General features: G+C 43.8%; 1 protein-coding gene across 4 annotated transcripts in view; it reads right to left on the bottom strand.

Annotated features, from left to right (window-relative positions):
• Nucleotides 1–1,559: 1,559 nt before the first annotated feature.
• MKI67 (marker of proliferation Ki-67) overlaps nucleotides 1,560–12,124 on the bottom strand; it is a 433,449-nt gene continuing 422,884 nt past the window's right edge. For all 4 annotated transcript variants that reach the window (XM_029610010.1, XM_029610009.1, XM_029610011.1 and 1 more), the window contains one exon: nucleotides 1,560–4,608. In XM_029610010.1, coding sequence (XP_029465870.1) covers nucleotides 4,556–4,608 — 53 coding nt within the window. In that variant the 3' untranslated portion in view covers nucleotides 1,560–4,555. The remainder of the gene's footprint in view (nucleotides 4,609–12,124) is intronic.

Below are 12,124 nucleotides of genomic sequence, written 5' to 3' on the forward strand. Positions count from 1 at the left end.
ACATTCAACCCTCCTTTCAAATATATATAGCCTCACCAACCCACTATGGGAGGGCACAGAGAGGGAACCAGTGATGGGACGACGAGAAAAAAAAGCAAAAAATGTGAGAAAAATAGTTTTCCACAAGGCCAAAAAACAGCCAAAGTAAGTTCACTCACACTCAGGCCGATACAGTACAGTGCGCTCCGACGGAGCGCACTTTTTACCTGCCATTGGACGCGTGTTTTCCCTTACCTCTTATTCAGTAAGGGGCAGAAAACGCGTGTCCAACCCGCCGAACCTAACAGCACCCTCAACATGCAAATGCATGTTGATGGCTCTATTAGGTATTCGCGCGCGATTCAGAAAAGAAAATGTGCAGCCAAGCCGCACATTTTACTTTCAGAAATTAGCGCCTACCCAAAGGTAGGCGCTAATTTCTTCCGGCATTGGGAAAGTGCACAGAAAAGCAGTAAAAACTGCTTTTCTGTGCACCCTCCAACTTAATATCATGGCGATATTAAGTCGGAGGTCCCGAAGAGTAAAAAAAGTTAAAAAAAAAATAAAAAATTAGAAGTCAGCCGGTGGCTGTCGGGTCGAAAACCGGACGCTAAATTTTGCCGGCATCCGGTTTCCGTGCCTGTCAGCGGGCTCGAGAACAGATGCCGGCAAAATTGAGCGTTTGCTGTCAAACCTGCTGACAGCCGCCGCTCCTGTCAAAAAGGAGGCGCTAGGGACGCGCTAGTGTCCCTAGCGCCTCCTTTTGTCCGTTTCTACCGCTGGGCCTCATTTAAATACTGTATCGCGCGCACAGGCGAGTGGCCTGTGCGCGCACTGGAGAGCAGGTGTTTGCCCGCTCTCCCGCGGACTTTACTGAATCGGCCTGACTGTGAGGCTTACAGCTCCACAGAAAAAAGAGAGACTGGAGAGTGACCCTGCGTGGATGTGTGGTATAGGGCATGCTCGGTGTTCCTAGTCAAAGTTCTAAAAAATTTGACAAAGTTTCCACATCAAGACTCCATCTGTCACCCATGTGAGACTACCACCATCCTGCTTGTCCTTGGACAATATATATATATATAAAAGGAAGGTTGAGTGTTAAACGTCACCCATGAATGCAGTGATTCCTTTCTGCTATTAGCAATATGGTGTTAACTGTTTTGTTTTTTTCACTCACTTTTGTTCAAGCAATCATTTCAATATCAGTTGATGGCTATAAAATTATAACCACTACTTCTGTGATTATGCTTGATATATATGTATATTGGTGCTACTGCAACTTGATTTTTATCAATGTAGAATAAGCCAATTCTACATAAAATAGTAAAATATCAGACTCATGTTAATCTTGCTTTTGACAAATTAAAGTAATGAGATTTCAGAAATGGCACTTCACAGTTTAGATAAACTGCTACATTCTACAAAATATATACAGAATTTACATTTTTGTATTTGTAGCTGACAAATACCCATTAAAGTTTACATTACAGCAATGTCAATGATTCCTGACAAATTAAAGAACACCACATAAAAGTTTGTCATCGACAGAATCAAGAAATAGAAGAAAACAAACTCTAAAGTACTATTTTAAGGTTGTATTTTATTACAAATGATCGGTTTACCAATGTATTTTATGACTTATGGTTTTACTTCTAAATTAAGTCTAAAACAGTTAACACATGTGTTAACATATAGCAAAAGTACAGTCACTAGGGCAGAAAAGTCAATATGAAATTTAATAGTACTGTTGAAAATAACCAGTAGAAAACCTACAGCAGTAAACCTATGAAGACTTGAAGGTTCTTTTTCTAGGTGCTAGATTTTTTTCTTTTTTTATAGATGGAGAAACATATTTGATAGTTTGTTTCTCATTCAAATGAGTCAGCCTGAATACCTGCACTGATGATTGTTAACAGTAAAACCTTGGAACATTTCTTTGATGCCACTTTAATTCCTGTGTCAATTCATGTGTGATTTTTCAACAAATGCCAATACTGTCTCACTGAGAGGGTATAAAAATGATAAATTACGGTTTGCTTCCTCTCTTTTAATTAGATATTATTTATAGAAACACCATCACATATTCAAGCCTTGAATATTAGAATATAAGGACCTTCATAACATACAGTGAACCATGCCTCAGGGCTTTGGTTGCAAATAAAGCTCTTGCATATGACCCAGGATAATTATAGGTCACTTTTTACTTTTTCTAAATTTAAAGTAAAAACATTCAAAAAATGAGTCCAAGTTAGCTTAAAGAAAATACATTTCTGTGCTCTTCTAATTGCTCTACCCAACATGGCCCGTGTTTCAAAATGTTCTTCCTGCATCAATCAAGGGAGACTCTGCAGGTGTTTCCTTGCTATGTTTTCCTAAAATAAAAAAGGAACCATTTTATTGAAAACTTGAAGCCAGAGCTGCACACATCATTGCACCTGTCAGTCAATCTATCGGAAATTGTACTGCCACATCTCCAAAATGAACAAGAGCCAGAGCTCATGAAACCAAAAAGATATACTGTTCATTATATTAAGGAATACCAATCTATTTCCAAATTAAATCCTGTAGGTTGAACTGAGCCAAGAGTATAAACTGAGAACTGCTCATGTTGACTGAGCAAAGCTTCTCTGTTTCCTCCTCATTTAAGCTCTGCTTATTTGGTATATGACTAACTAACGCAAGTCTAAAAAAGAATGTGTATTATCAATACAATGTTGTACTATGGGTGCTTTAATCTTCCAAGTGAAGTGGCAACTTCTGTATTCAACTCAGTTTTGCTAGATCTTTTTATGCGGTCCACATAAATGAGGCTACAGGGGCATATGACAACATACACCACCCACTTAAGTTTGAATATTTTATGTATTCTATTTTAATAATGTAATCCACTTCAAACACTATGCATTTATGAAGAGAGCAGACTATAAATTTTAATAAATTTGAATTCAACTCAGTTGGATGAACAATCCATGTGATATTGTTACTTATTAGGTGGATGCCACTCCGTTCCAGTGATCACCTGTTGGCAACGTGAACAGGATTTTTGTATGTCAGTGCTTTTCATGAGCCACCATGCTTTGTCTTTACATGCAGCAAGAACATTAAAGAATATTTTTTAAAGGCAGTTTCATCTGGCCTGTTTACACAGGAAATATTTCCATCAGATTGTTTTTGGTTGTGAATCCTGTTCCCATTGCCAACAGTCCATCACCATAACAGAGTGGCAGCCGCCTAACAGGCAGCACAGTATTAAGTTAAACAACCACACAGATTGTTTATCCAAGCAAGTGGTGTATTTTACTGTATGCCTCAATCATGTGGATCAGAAAAAAATGCAATTAAATGAACACAGAAGTTGCCTCTTTACTTGGAAGATTAAAGCACCTATATCGATAAAACAATTTCAGACTCCAGTGGTTAGTCAGAGAATGCTTCTCAATGTGAGCAGCTCTGGATTTATATGATTAGCTCAGTTCAATCTACAGGACTTAATTTAGAAATAGACTGTATTCCTTAATATAATGAGCAACACAATGAATATATCCTTTTGGTTTCATAAGCTCTAGTTCTTGTTCATTTTGGAGATATGGCAGTACAATCAATTTTTAGGTTTTCCATAGGTTGACTGACAGGTACGATGATGTGTGCAGCTCTGATTGGCTTCAGGTTTTAATAAAATGGTGGCTCTTTTTTGATTTTAAGAAAACACAGCAAGGAAATATCTGCAAAGTCCCCCTGATGCAGGAAAATAATTTCGAAACACGAACCTTGTCAGGGATAAAACAATCAAAGAGCACAGAAGTGTTTTTTTCTTAAGATAAGTTGGACTTTTTTTTTTTTTTAATGTTTTTACTTGTAATTTAGAAAAAGTAAAAAGTGAGACTTATCAGACCTATAATTAACCTGAGGCATATGCATGAGCATTATTTGCAATTGAAGCAATGAGGTATAGTGCACTGCCCGTTATGGATATCCTTCTATTTTAATATGCAAAGCTTGAGTATGTGATGGTGTTTCCATAAATAAATATCTAATTAAAAGAGGAAGAAACTTGATGTTTCAACTACATGCTGAATTTCCAGATAGGGGAGAACATCTAAATACTGCATTATAAAGTTTAGTAAATACGAAAAAATATCAGTTACACTAACAAATGAAATTATTTTTACTAGTTTACATATAAATGCACATTTATTGAAGAGAATTACAAAATACCAGAAAGCAGATACCCTATTACAGCTATTTTTCAGCTGATCAATTTAAAAGAAATACCAATGTCACAGGTAATAGATTAAAAATGTTAATGTTAAAATGAGAAAATATATTTACAGAATCTATTGAAAAACAGCTGCAATATCCAAAGGAAAAAAAATCTAAATAAGAAAAACATTACTTAAAAATTCAACTGATAAGAAAGAAATGAATGTATTGAAAAAAATCATTACCACTTTAAAATTTGAATACATATCCTTATTACAGTACAAACAAATTAACTGATTTGCTAAGAATTATAGATAACTTTTCTTGTCCACTTTCTGCAACTGTTGTATAAGCTAGCAACTTCTTTTTTCCTGTTTTATCTTTCTTTTCGTCTCTTCTTTTTTTGTTGAATGGTACTGTGATCAGTTTCTGGGGAGAGAAATATCAAATATACTGTGGTATTAGTTTTGTGAAAATCCTCTGTATAATAGTACCAACAAAATTATCCAACAAAATGCCCAAAGCGTGAATAACACCCAATGTATTGATAAGGTATAGAAAAAACATTTAAGCAAATTAGATCACATGAGATAAGCAACTTTGGATTTCTAATTTGTTAAGTCTTTAGCCAGTCTAGAACATGCAGGGTATTGCACTACCTACTGATTTGGCAGACCAAATGATAAGATTTTTTTTTTTTTTTTAAGAAGAGTTCCCCAGATCCAATCTGCTGCTCTTCCTCCCTCTGTTCACAAATTTCTCCAGTACATTTTTTTTAAATATAATACTGAAAGAAAAAAATTTGGAATAAGCATAATGTTGATTTATGTTCTTATTCCAAGTCTATGCCCTCTCACATAATGTATCTATTAATGGGATGAGAATGGTCCAGATTAGTAATCTAGCAGAATTAGTATGGAAGAAATTCTTCTGTTGCCTCTCTGCCATGTAAGTAGAGATTTACCTCAGTCGTGTCAAAATCATATAAGAAACATGGCTTGCAGAAATCTTCCAATCACCACATCTGCTGATGCCCACCTATTAATATGAAGTGTGGAAAAGGGAGGTACTGACTTCCAAGTGGCAACCTTTTGGACCTCTGCTATAGACATACATTTCAGCCGGTGAATTTACCACAGCTCTCACAAAACTAGGGGACAAAAGGCAACAATCCCTGCACTGAAAATATAATTTAGTATTCCTCAGGTAATGGATGTCTTAGAAGTTGTCCTACCATTTTTGTTTGCCTTGAACAAAAACTGCTCTGATTTCCAGAATTTAAACTTTTTCATTTAAAGCAAAATTTGCTTAAGTATTCTCTGAGGATAGCAGGATATTCAGTCCAACACCAAAGATGGAGCACCGGATAATATCTTTACAGAGATTTTAACATGTTATTCAGAGCCTGTGCATGTTATCGCCATGTCATGGGGCCCTCTCCAGTTTTATATATAAACTTGAGTAGAAGCCAATTTATAGGGAAAGCAGAAGTATTTGTGTGGACTATGGCAGTTGTCCATAGACTATGACTATGGACTCTTGCTGCTCTTGGAAAAAGCGCAGTTGCTTACCTGTAACAGGTGTTCTCCTAAGACAGCATGATGTTAGTCCTCACATGTAGGTGACATCATCAGATGGAGCCCAGCACGGAAAACTTTGGTCAAAGTTTCTAGAAACTTTGACTGGCAGGTTGAGCATGCCCAGCCTCCTGCAATTCGCGTGTCCACCCAAGGACCCCCTTCTGTCCCATAACATAGCAAAAATACGAGCGAGAAAAATAACACAATAAACCGAAAGTGAATCCAACATCATGGGGAGGTGGGCGAGATTCCTGAGGGTTAACATCCTGCTGTCCTAGGAGAACACCTGTTACAGGTAAAGCAAAATTGCTTACCTTGTAATAGGTGTTATTCCAGGACAGCAGGATGTAGTCCTCACATATGGGTGACATCATCTGATGGAGCCCTTATACTGCTTGTCCTGGGATAAGCAATTGTGCTTTCTCCTAAGACAAGCAGGATGGTAGTCCTCACATGTGGGTGATTACAGAGCTCCAGACTGTTCCCCGTGAGCAGAGGGACCCACAGTAGCCGAACAAGGTGCCAACGGGCACAACATAATTATTGCACTGTGGGAAAACAGGGGCAATCTGGCCCCACAGAGAGCACAATGAGAACAGTTGGGTTCAGGATTAGAATAGATTGTAGAGGATAGACTGGCCAAAAACGCTGTCCTGGCGACTATCCCTGTTGAGGCAGTAGTGAGCCACGAATGTGTAGAGGGAACTCCAGGTCGCGGCCCTGCAGATTTCAATGACTGGGACCGCAGGCAGATGGGCCACTGACATCGCCATAGCCCGCAGAGAGTGAGCCTTCACACTGCCAGCCAGGCAATGCAATCTGCTAGCCAGTTGGATAGGGTCTGTTTCCCCACTGCTGCTCCCAACCTATTGGCATCAAAAGACACACAGAGCTGGGTGGACTGTCTGTGGCTCGCTATACTGTCCAAGTAGAAAGCGAGTGCCCTCTTGCAATCCAGAGCACGAAGGACACGGTCACAGGACTTGAGAGGCTCGAACGGATGCCGCATGAGCCTCGCCAGGATTACGTTGAGATCCCACAGGGTCACTGGCGGGTGAAGAGGGGGCTTGAGTTGAACCAAGCCCTGCATGAAACGCCCGACCAGCGCCTGGACTGAAATGGGCGCCTGGTGATAGGCGCTGAGGTGTATTCGGACCAAGCTGGTCTGGAGGCCAGACTCGGACAGGTGCAACAGATAATCCAGCAGGCAGGGGAGCGGGCAGGAGAAAGGGTCCAGTTCGTGGCCCCCACACCAGGTGGAGAAATGCTTCCAATCTGAGCTGTAAGATCTGAGAGTGGAAGGTTTCTGGGATTCAATCAAGACCCTGGACATCCCATCCGAGAGCTGCAAGGGCTGGAGGATCATGTGCTCAACATCCACACCTTGAGGGCCAGGACCCAGAGGTTTGGGTGGTGCAAGGTGCCCTGGCTCTGCGATAGGAGGTTGGGAGCCATCCCTAGCGGAACCAGTGCGCTCATCGACAGGTCCTGGAGCACAGGAAACCACACCTGCCTTGGCCAGGAGGGTGCCACCAGGATCACGGTCCACCCATTCTCCTGCAGCTTTGTCAGAGTCCTTGAGAGAAGCGGGATTGGGGGGGGTACGCATATATAAGACCTTGTCCCCAATGAACTGAGAATGTGTCCCGGGCTGGATGGTCTTTCCCCGGAATCAGGGAGCAGAAGATGCTCACCTTGTGATTGGGTGGAGAGGCAAATAGGTCCATGACCGTGTGCCCCAGCAGAATAGGCTGGTTACTACTGCCAGTTTCAGGGACCACTCGTGTGGTTGGAAGGATTGGCTAAGGTGGTCCGCCAAAGTGTTTAGGTGGCCCAGCAGGTATGTGGCCCGCAGGTACATCCACTTGGAGAAGGCCCAATCCCAGACCTGTATCACCTCCCGGCAGAGGGGGAAAGAGCCTGTACCACCCTGCTTGTTGATGTACCACATCGCTACCTGGTTGTCTGTTCTGATGAGGATGACCTTGGAGGACAGCCTGTCCTGGAAGGCCCATAAGGCGTACCGGATTGCCCGCAATTCCAGAAAGTGTATCTGGCAGCGGGATTCGGCCGCAGTCCAAAGGCCCCGAGTACTCAGGCCGTCTGTATGGACCCCTCCCCCAAGGCAAGGCATCGGTGGTGAGGATCACCTGAAGTAGTATGGGAGTCCCAGTTCCAGATTGGGCAGGGCCTCCCACCAGGCTAGGGAAAGACGGAGAGGGTCTGTGACCATCACTGGTGCCTCCAGATCCTGGGATGCTGCCGCCATTGACACTACAAGGCCCACTGCGGGTCCTTCATGTGGAGGCGGGCCAAGGGGGTCACGTGGACCAAGGCTGCCATGTGGCCCAGCAGGCGAAGCAGCAGATGGGCCGGTACCTTTGTTTTGTTGTGAATGAGGGTAGCCAGCAAGGAGAGGGTGAGCGCTTGATCCCTGGGCAGAAAAGCTCTCACTTGTGCCGTATCCAACCTGGCACCGATAAAGTCTAGCTGTGGAGACGGATCGAGATGCCCCTTGGGAAAGTTGATGACAAATCTCAGAGAGTCTGCAAGGTCTGGACCGTCAAGGCTAGAGCATTCATGGCCCCGGAGTGTGAATCGCTCCGGATCAGCCAGTCGTCCAGGTATGGAAAGAGGTGGACCGAGCGACGCCTGATGTAGGCAGCCACCACCGCCAAGCATTTCATGAAGACACGTGGGGCTGATGCCAGCCCAAAGGGCAGCACTTTGTACTGAAAATGTGCCATCCCCACCAGGAAGCGAAGGTATTTCCTGTGACTGGGGACAATTGCAATAAGGGCGTAAGCCTCCTTTAAGTCGATGGAGAAGCCAGTCTCCTCGGAGGAGGAGCAGGATCAGCATTCCTAGAGAGACCATCTTGAATTTTTTTCTTACGAGAAACCAGTTTAATGCCCTGAGGTCAAGAATGGGGCGCAAGTCGCGATTCCTCTTCGGAATGAGGAACTACCTCGAGAAGAAGCTGTGACACCACTGTTCGCAGGGAACTGGATCTACCGCACCCATTGCTAGAAGGGCGGAATGTTCCGATTGAAGAGCGACCTGATGAGCGGACGAATACCATGATGGTTGTGGGGGAGTAGTCTCTGGGAGCCTGCTGAAGTTCATGCAGTAGCTCTGGCGAATAACAGAGAGGACCCAGTGGTCCAAAGTGATTGCTTTCCAACGGCGGGCAAAGCAAAGGAGCCCATCACAGACTGGGGGATTGGTCGCATCACAGACTGGGGGATTGGACCGTTGTCTGGCTCGTGCCCCCTGACCACCAGTCAAAAGCCAGCGGATGGGGCCTTTTGGGGGGCTGGTTGGGCCTGCGGGACTCGCTGCTGCTGAACGCAGCCTCCAGGGCTGGACCAAGGTGGCAGAGTATGGGCAGCTAGAGGAAGTACTTTCGTGGCCAGTAGAAGGGCTTGCGAGAGCCCAGCCTGGAGGACTTCCTGGCGGCGGACGGATTGGAGGTCATTTGATCACACAAACGACACACTTGGACGTCGTGCGAGGCCCCCAGGCAGAGGATATACACTTCATGCGGATCCATGACGACATGGGTCCGCGGGCACCTTCGAAAACCCGATGCCATAAAAAAAAAAAAAAAGAGGCCGACGCACGATCAATGACCGATGGAGACCCAGAAGCGGGAGTCAAGAATGGACCATGAATAATGATGGCAAAAGCCAAGGGTACCTACCAGAGGAACAGACTGTGAAGGGGGACCCGCAGCAACCCCTTCCCCTCCCCCGAAAATATAGCAAAAACGCTTTCAAGGGTTTGGAATGACACAACCGCGAGGCTAGTGCACCGCAGAAAAGAGACTGAAGGGGGACCTTGTGTGGACGCGCGGATAGTGGCAGGCTGGACATGCTCAGTCTGCCAAAGTTTCTTGAAACTTTGACAAGTTTTCTGTGCCGGGCTCCATAGGATGATGTCACCCACATGTGAGGACTACTATCTTGCTTTCTCTAAGGTCAAGCAGGATATGAAGACCATGCACATGGGAATTCCTAGATATGGGCTGATAATCAAATATGCCCATAATTAAGGATACACCAGTGTAATTATAAACATGAAAAAAGAAATGGCACAATTTGATTTGTAGAAAGAATCATTATATACAGGAAAAGACCTCAGCACTGGTGATTATCTGAAAGGTTTATCAGGATTTCTACCAGTTGTTACAATCATGGGTCAAAAACCTCTAAATAGAATTTTATCTTTTATTGAAAACCAAATTTTATCTTCTTTTTTTGTTTTTAATAAAATGATCCAAAGTGTCTTCAATTGAATTTTGTATCGATGTTACCAAGTTTTTCTCGAGAAACTTTTAATTCTCTTTTTGGAAGATATTCTTGCTTCTACTGGTACGTTTCTCTTAAGAATCACTTTTTTACTTTAGATCAGTATCAATCATTGTGGTTTCAAATACACTACCCATGCAATGATATTAAAATCCAAATTGCTTTCTCTGTGACGCCCGACTGGGCTATAGTCAAATAATGAAATGTATTTTAAATTTCTTAGGTACTACAGAAAGTTACTATAGGGACAACTTAGAACTTATTTTATAAAGTGCAAAATATTTTCTTTTATAACTTAGCTTTGTTTGCGCTGAAAGAACACTAGAAGTACCACCTAGTGAGCGCCAGTAGCTGGTAGAGAAGCCCATAAATGGGACCAGCACATAGGTGGGATCAGCTGGAGCTTTACCTATACCAGCAACCTCTCCCGCAGGATTCTAGCAGCCGGAAGGAATTAGGTGGGTCCCTGGGCCTAAGATGAGTAAAAGTCCGGTCTGAGCAAATGTTGTGGTAGGCGGCAGCAGCAGCAGAACATGTAACAGGTCAAGGCAGGCAGAAGAAAGTGGAAAGTCAGGGGCTGGGCCAGAGACGAGATCCATGTCAGTCTCACACAAACAGGACAGATAAGGCCAACAGGACAAGCAAGGAAGGAAACAAGCAGGGCCAGGAACAAAGGCAGACAGGCAAGGAACCAGACAAAGAACAGAAAACAGAAGAGGTAGGACAACACAAGGAATCAAGAAAAGAAACACAGAACAAGGAACAAGGCAAGAACAAGACAAGAAAAGCAACACACTTGAACGCAAAGGCACCAGTAGACTTCGTGCTGAGGAAGTGGCTGATTGAAAGAGACTACCTTATATACTCCTGAAGGATGTGACATCAGCCAGCACTACAGAAAGTCCCAGCTAGGGGACCTATAAAGGAGTCCAGAGTTGGAGAAAATTCTATCCTGGGTCCTTGGAACAATATGCTGATGGAGACTATGCCAGAGTTGCTTTGAATCAGAGGTGGGGGACTTAACAGTACCCCTCAAAGCCCCCTGCCCCCTAGTCTTCCTGCCTGGTCTTCAAGGGAAATTTGCAGTGGGAATTCCACCACTAGCTAGGCAGCCTGCAAATTGGTAGCCAGGTTTCCATTAATTCTCTTCAGGGCCATCATTCTTCCAGGCGATGAGATACTGCAACTTGTTTTAGACCCTGTGGGAATCAAGATTTTCTTCTACTTCGAACTGGATGGTCTCTACCAGAGCTATTTCAGGCTTTTGGGGTGTAGTTCTGACAGACCAGGAGAGGATGGCAGGAAGGTTGCGTTTATAGGTGACTGGACCTAGCTGTCGTGCAATTGGAAAAGGTCCCACAAATCAGGGTGCAAGTTTTGTGGATGGCATTTTAGGCCTCAGATTCTTGGTACTGAGCCATACCAACATACCAGGCTGGAGAGGGAGGGCAGGCCACCATTTGTTGGCTTGGGCTTTGGCATGTCATGCAGTGTCAATGAGTTGGCAAGTTTTTTCCCCCATAGATCCTGGGGTTCCTGCCCTACTAGGGTGGCAGCTGGACAGATCTCGGGCATAGGAACAGTTTGCAGGGTCCATGGGTGGTGTCCAAAGATGATGTAAAATAGTGATGATCCATTGAAGCTATCAACGTGGTTGTTATGGGCGAATTTGGCCCGTGGAAGCAAAGAGGCACTTTTTTTTTGTCTCTGTTTTACATGTGAGCGTAGAAAAGCCTTGCGATTTGGATGGCTCGATTGGTTAAGCCATTGCTTTGTGGAAGAAGGCAGAGGTGAAGTCTAGGACAATTCAGAATTTCTGGCATAGACTTCGTGAATACTTCTCAGTGAACTGGACCCCACGATCTGAAAGAATAGGGAGAGGAAGTCCATGGATTCTGAATATGCGCCGAGTGACGTGTCTAGCAAGTTTGAGCATGAAGGGAGTCCAGGGAGAGGAACAAAATGTGCCATCTTTAAAAACCTATCCACAACCACCCATATGGTGATGTGGCCATTCAAAGGAGGCAGACTGCAGAAAAATATCAGTGGCCACAG

This window comes from Rhinatrema bivittatum, chromosome 7 (assembly GCF_901001135.1).
Source record: "Rhinatrema bivittatum chromosome 7, aRhiBiv1.1, whole genome shotgun sequence".
NCBI classification, from domain to species: domain Eukaryota; kingdom Metazoa; phylum Chordata; class Amphibia; order Gymnophiona; family Rhinatrematidae; genus Rhinatrema; species Rhinatrema bivittatum.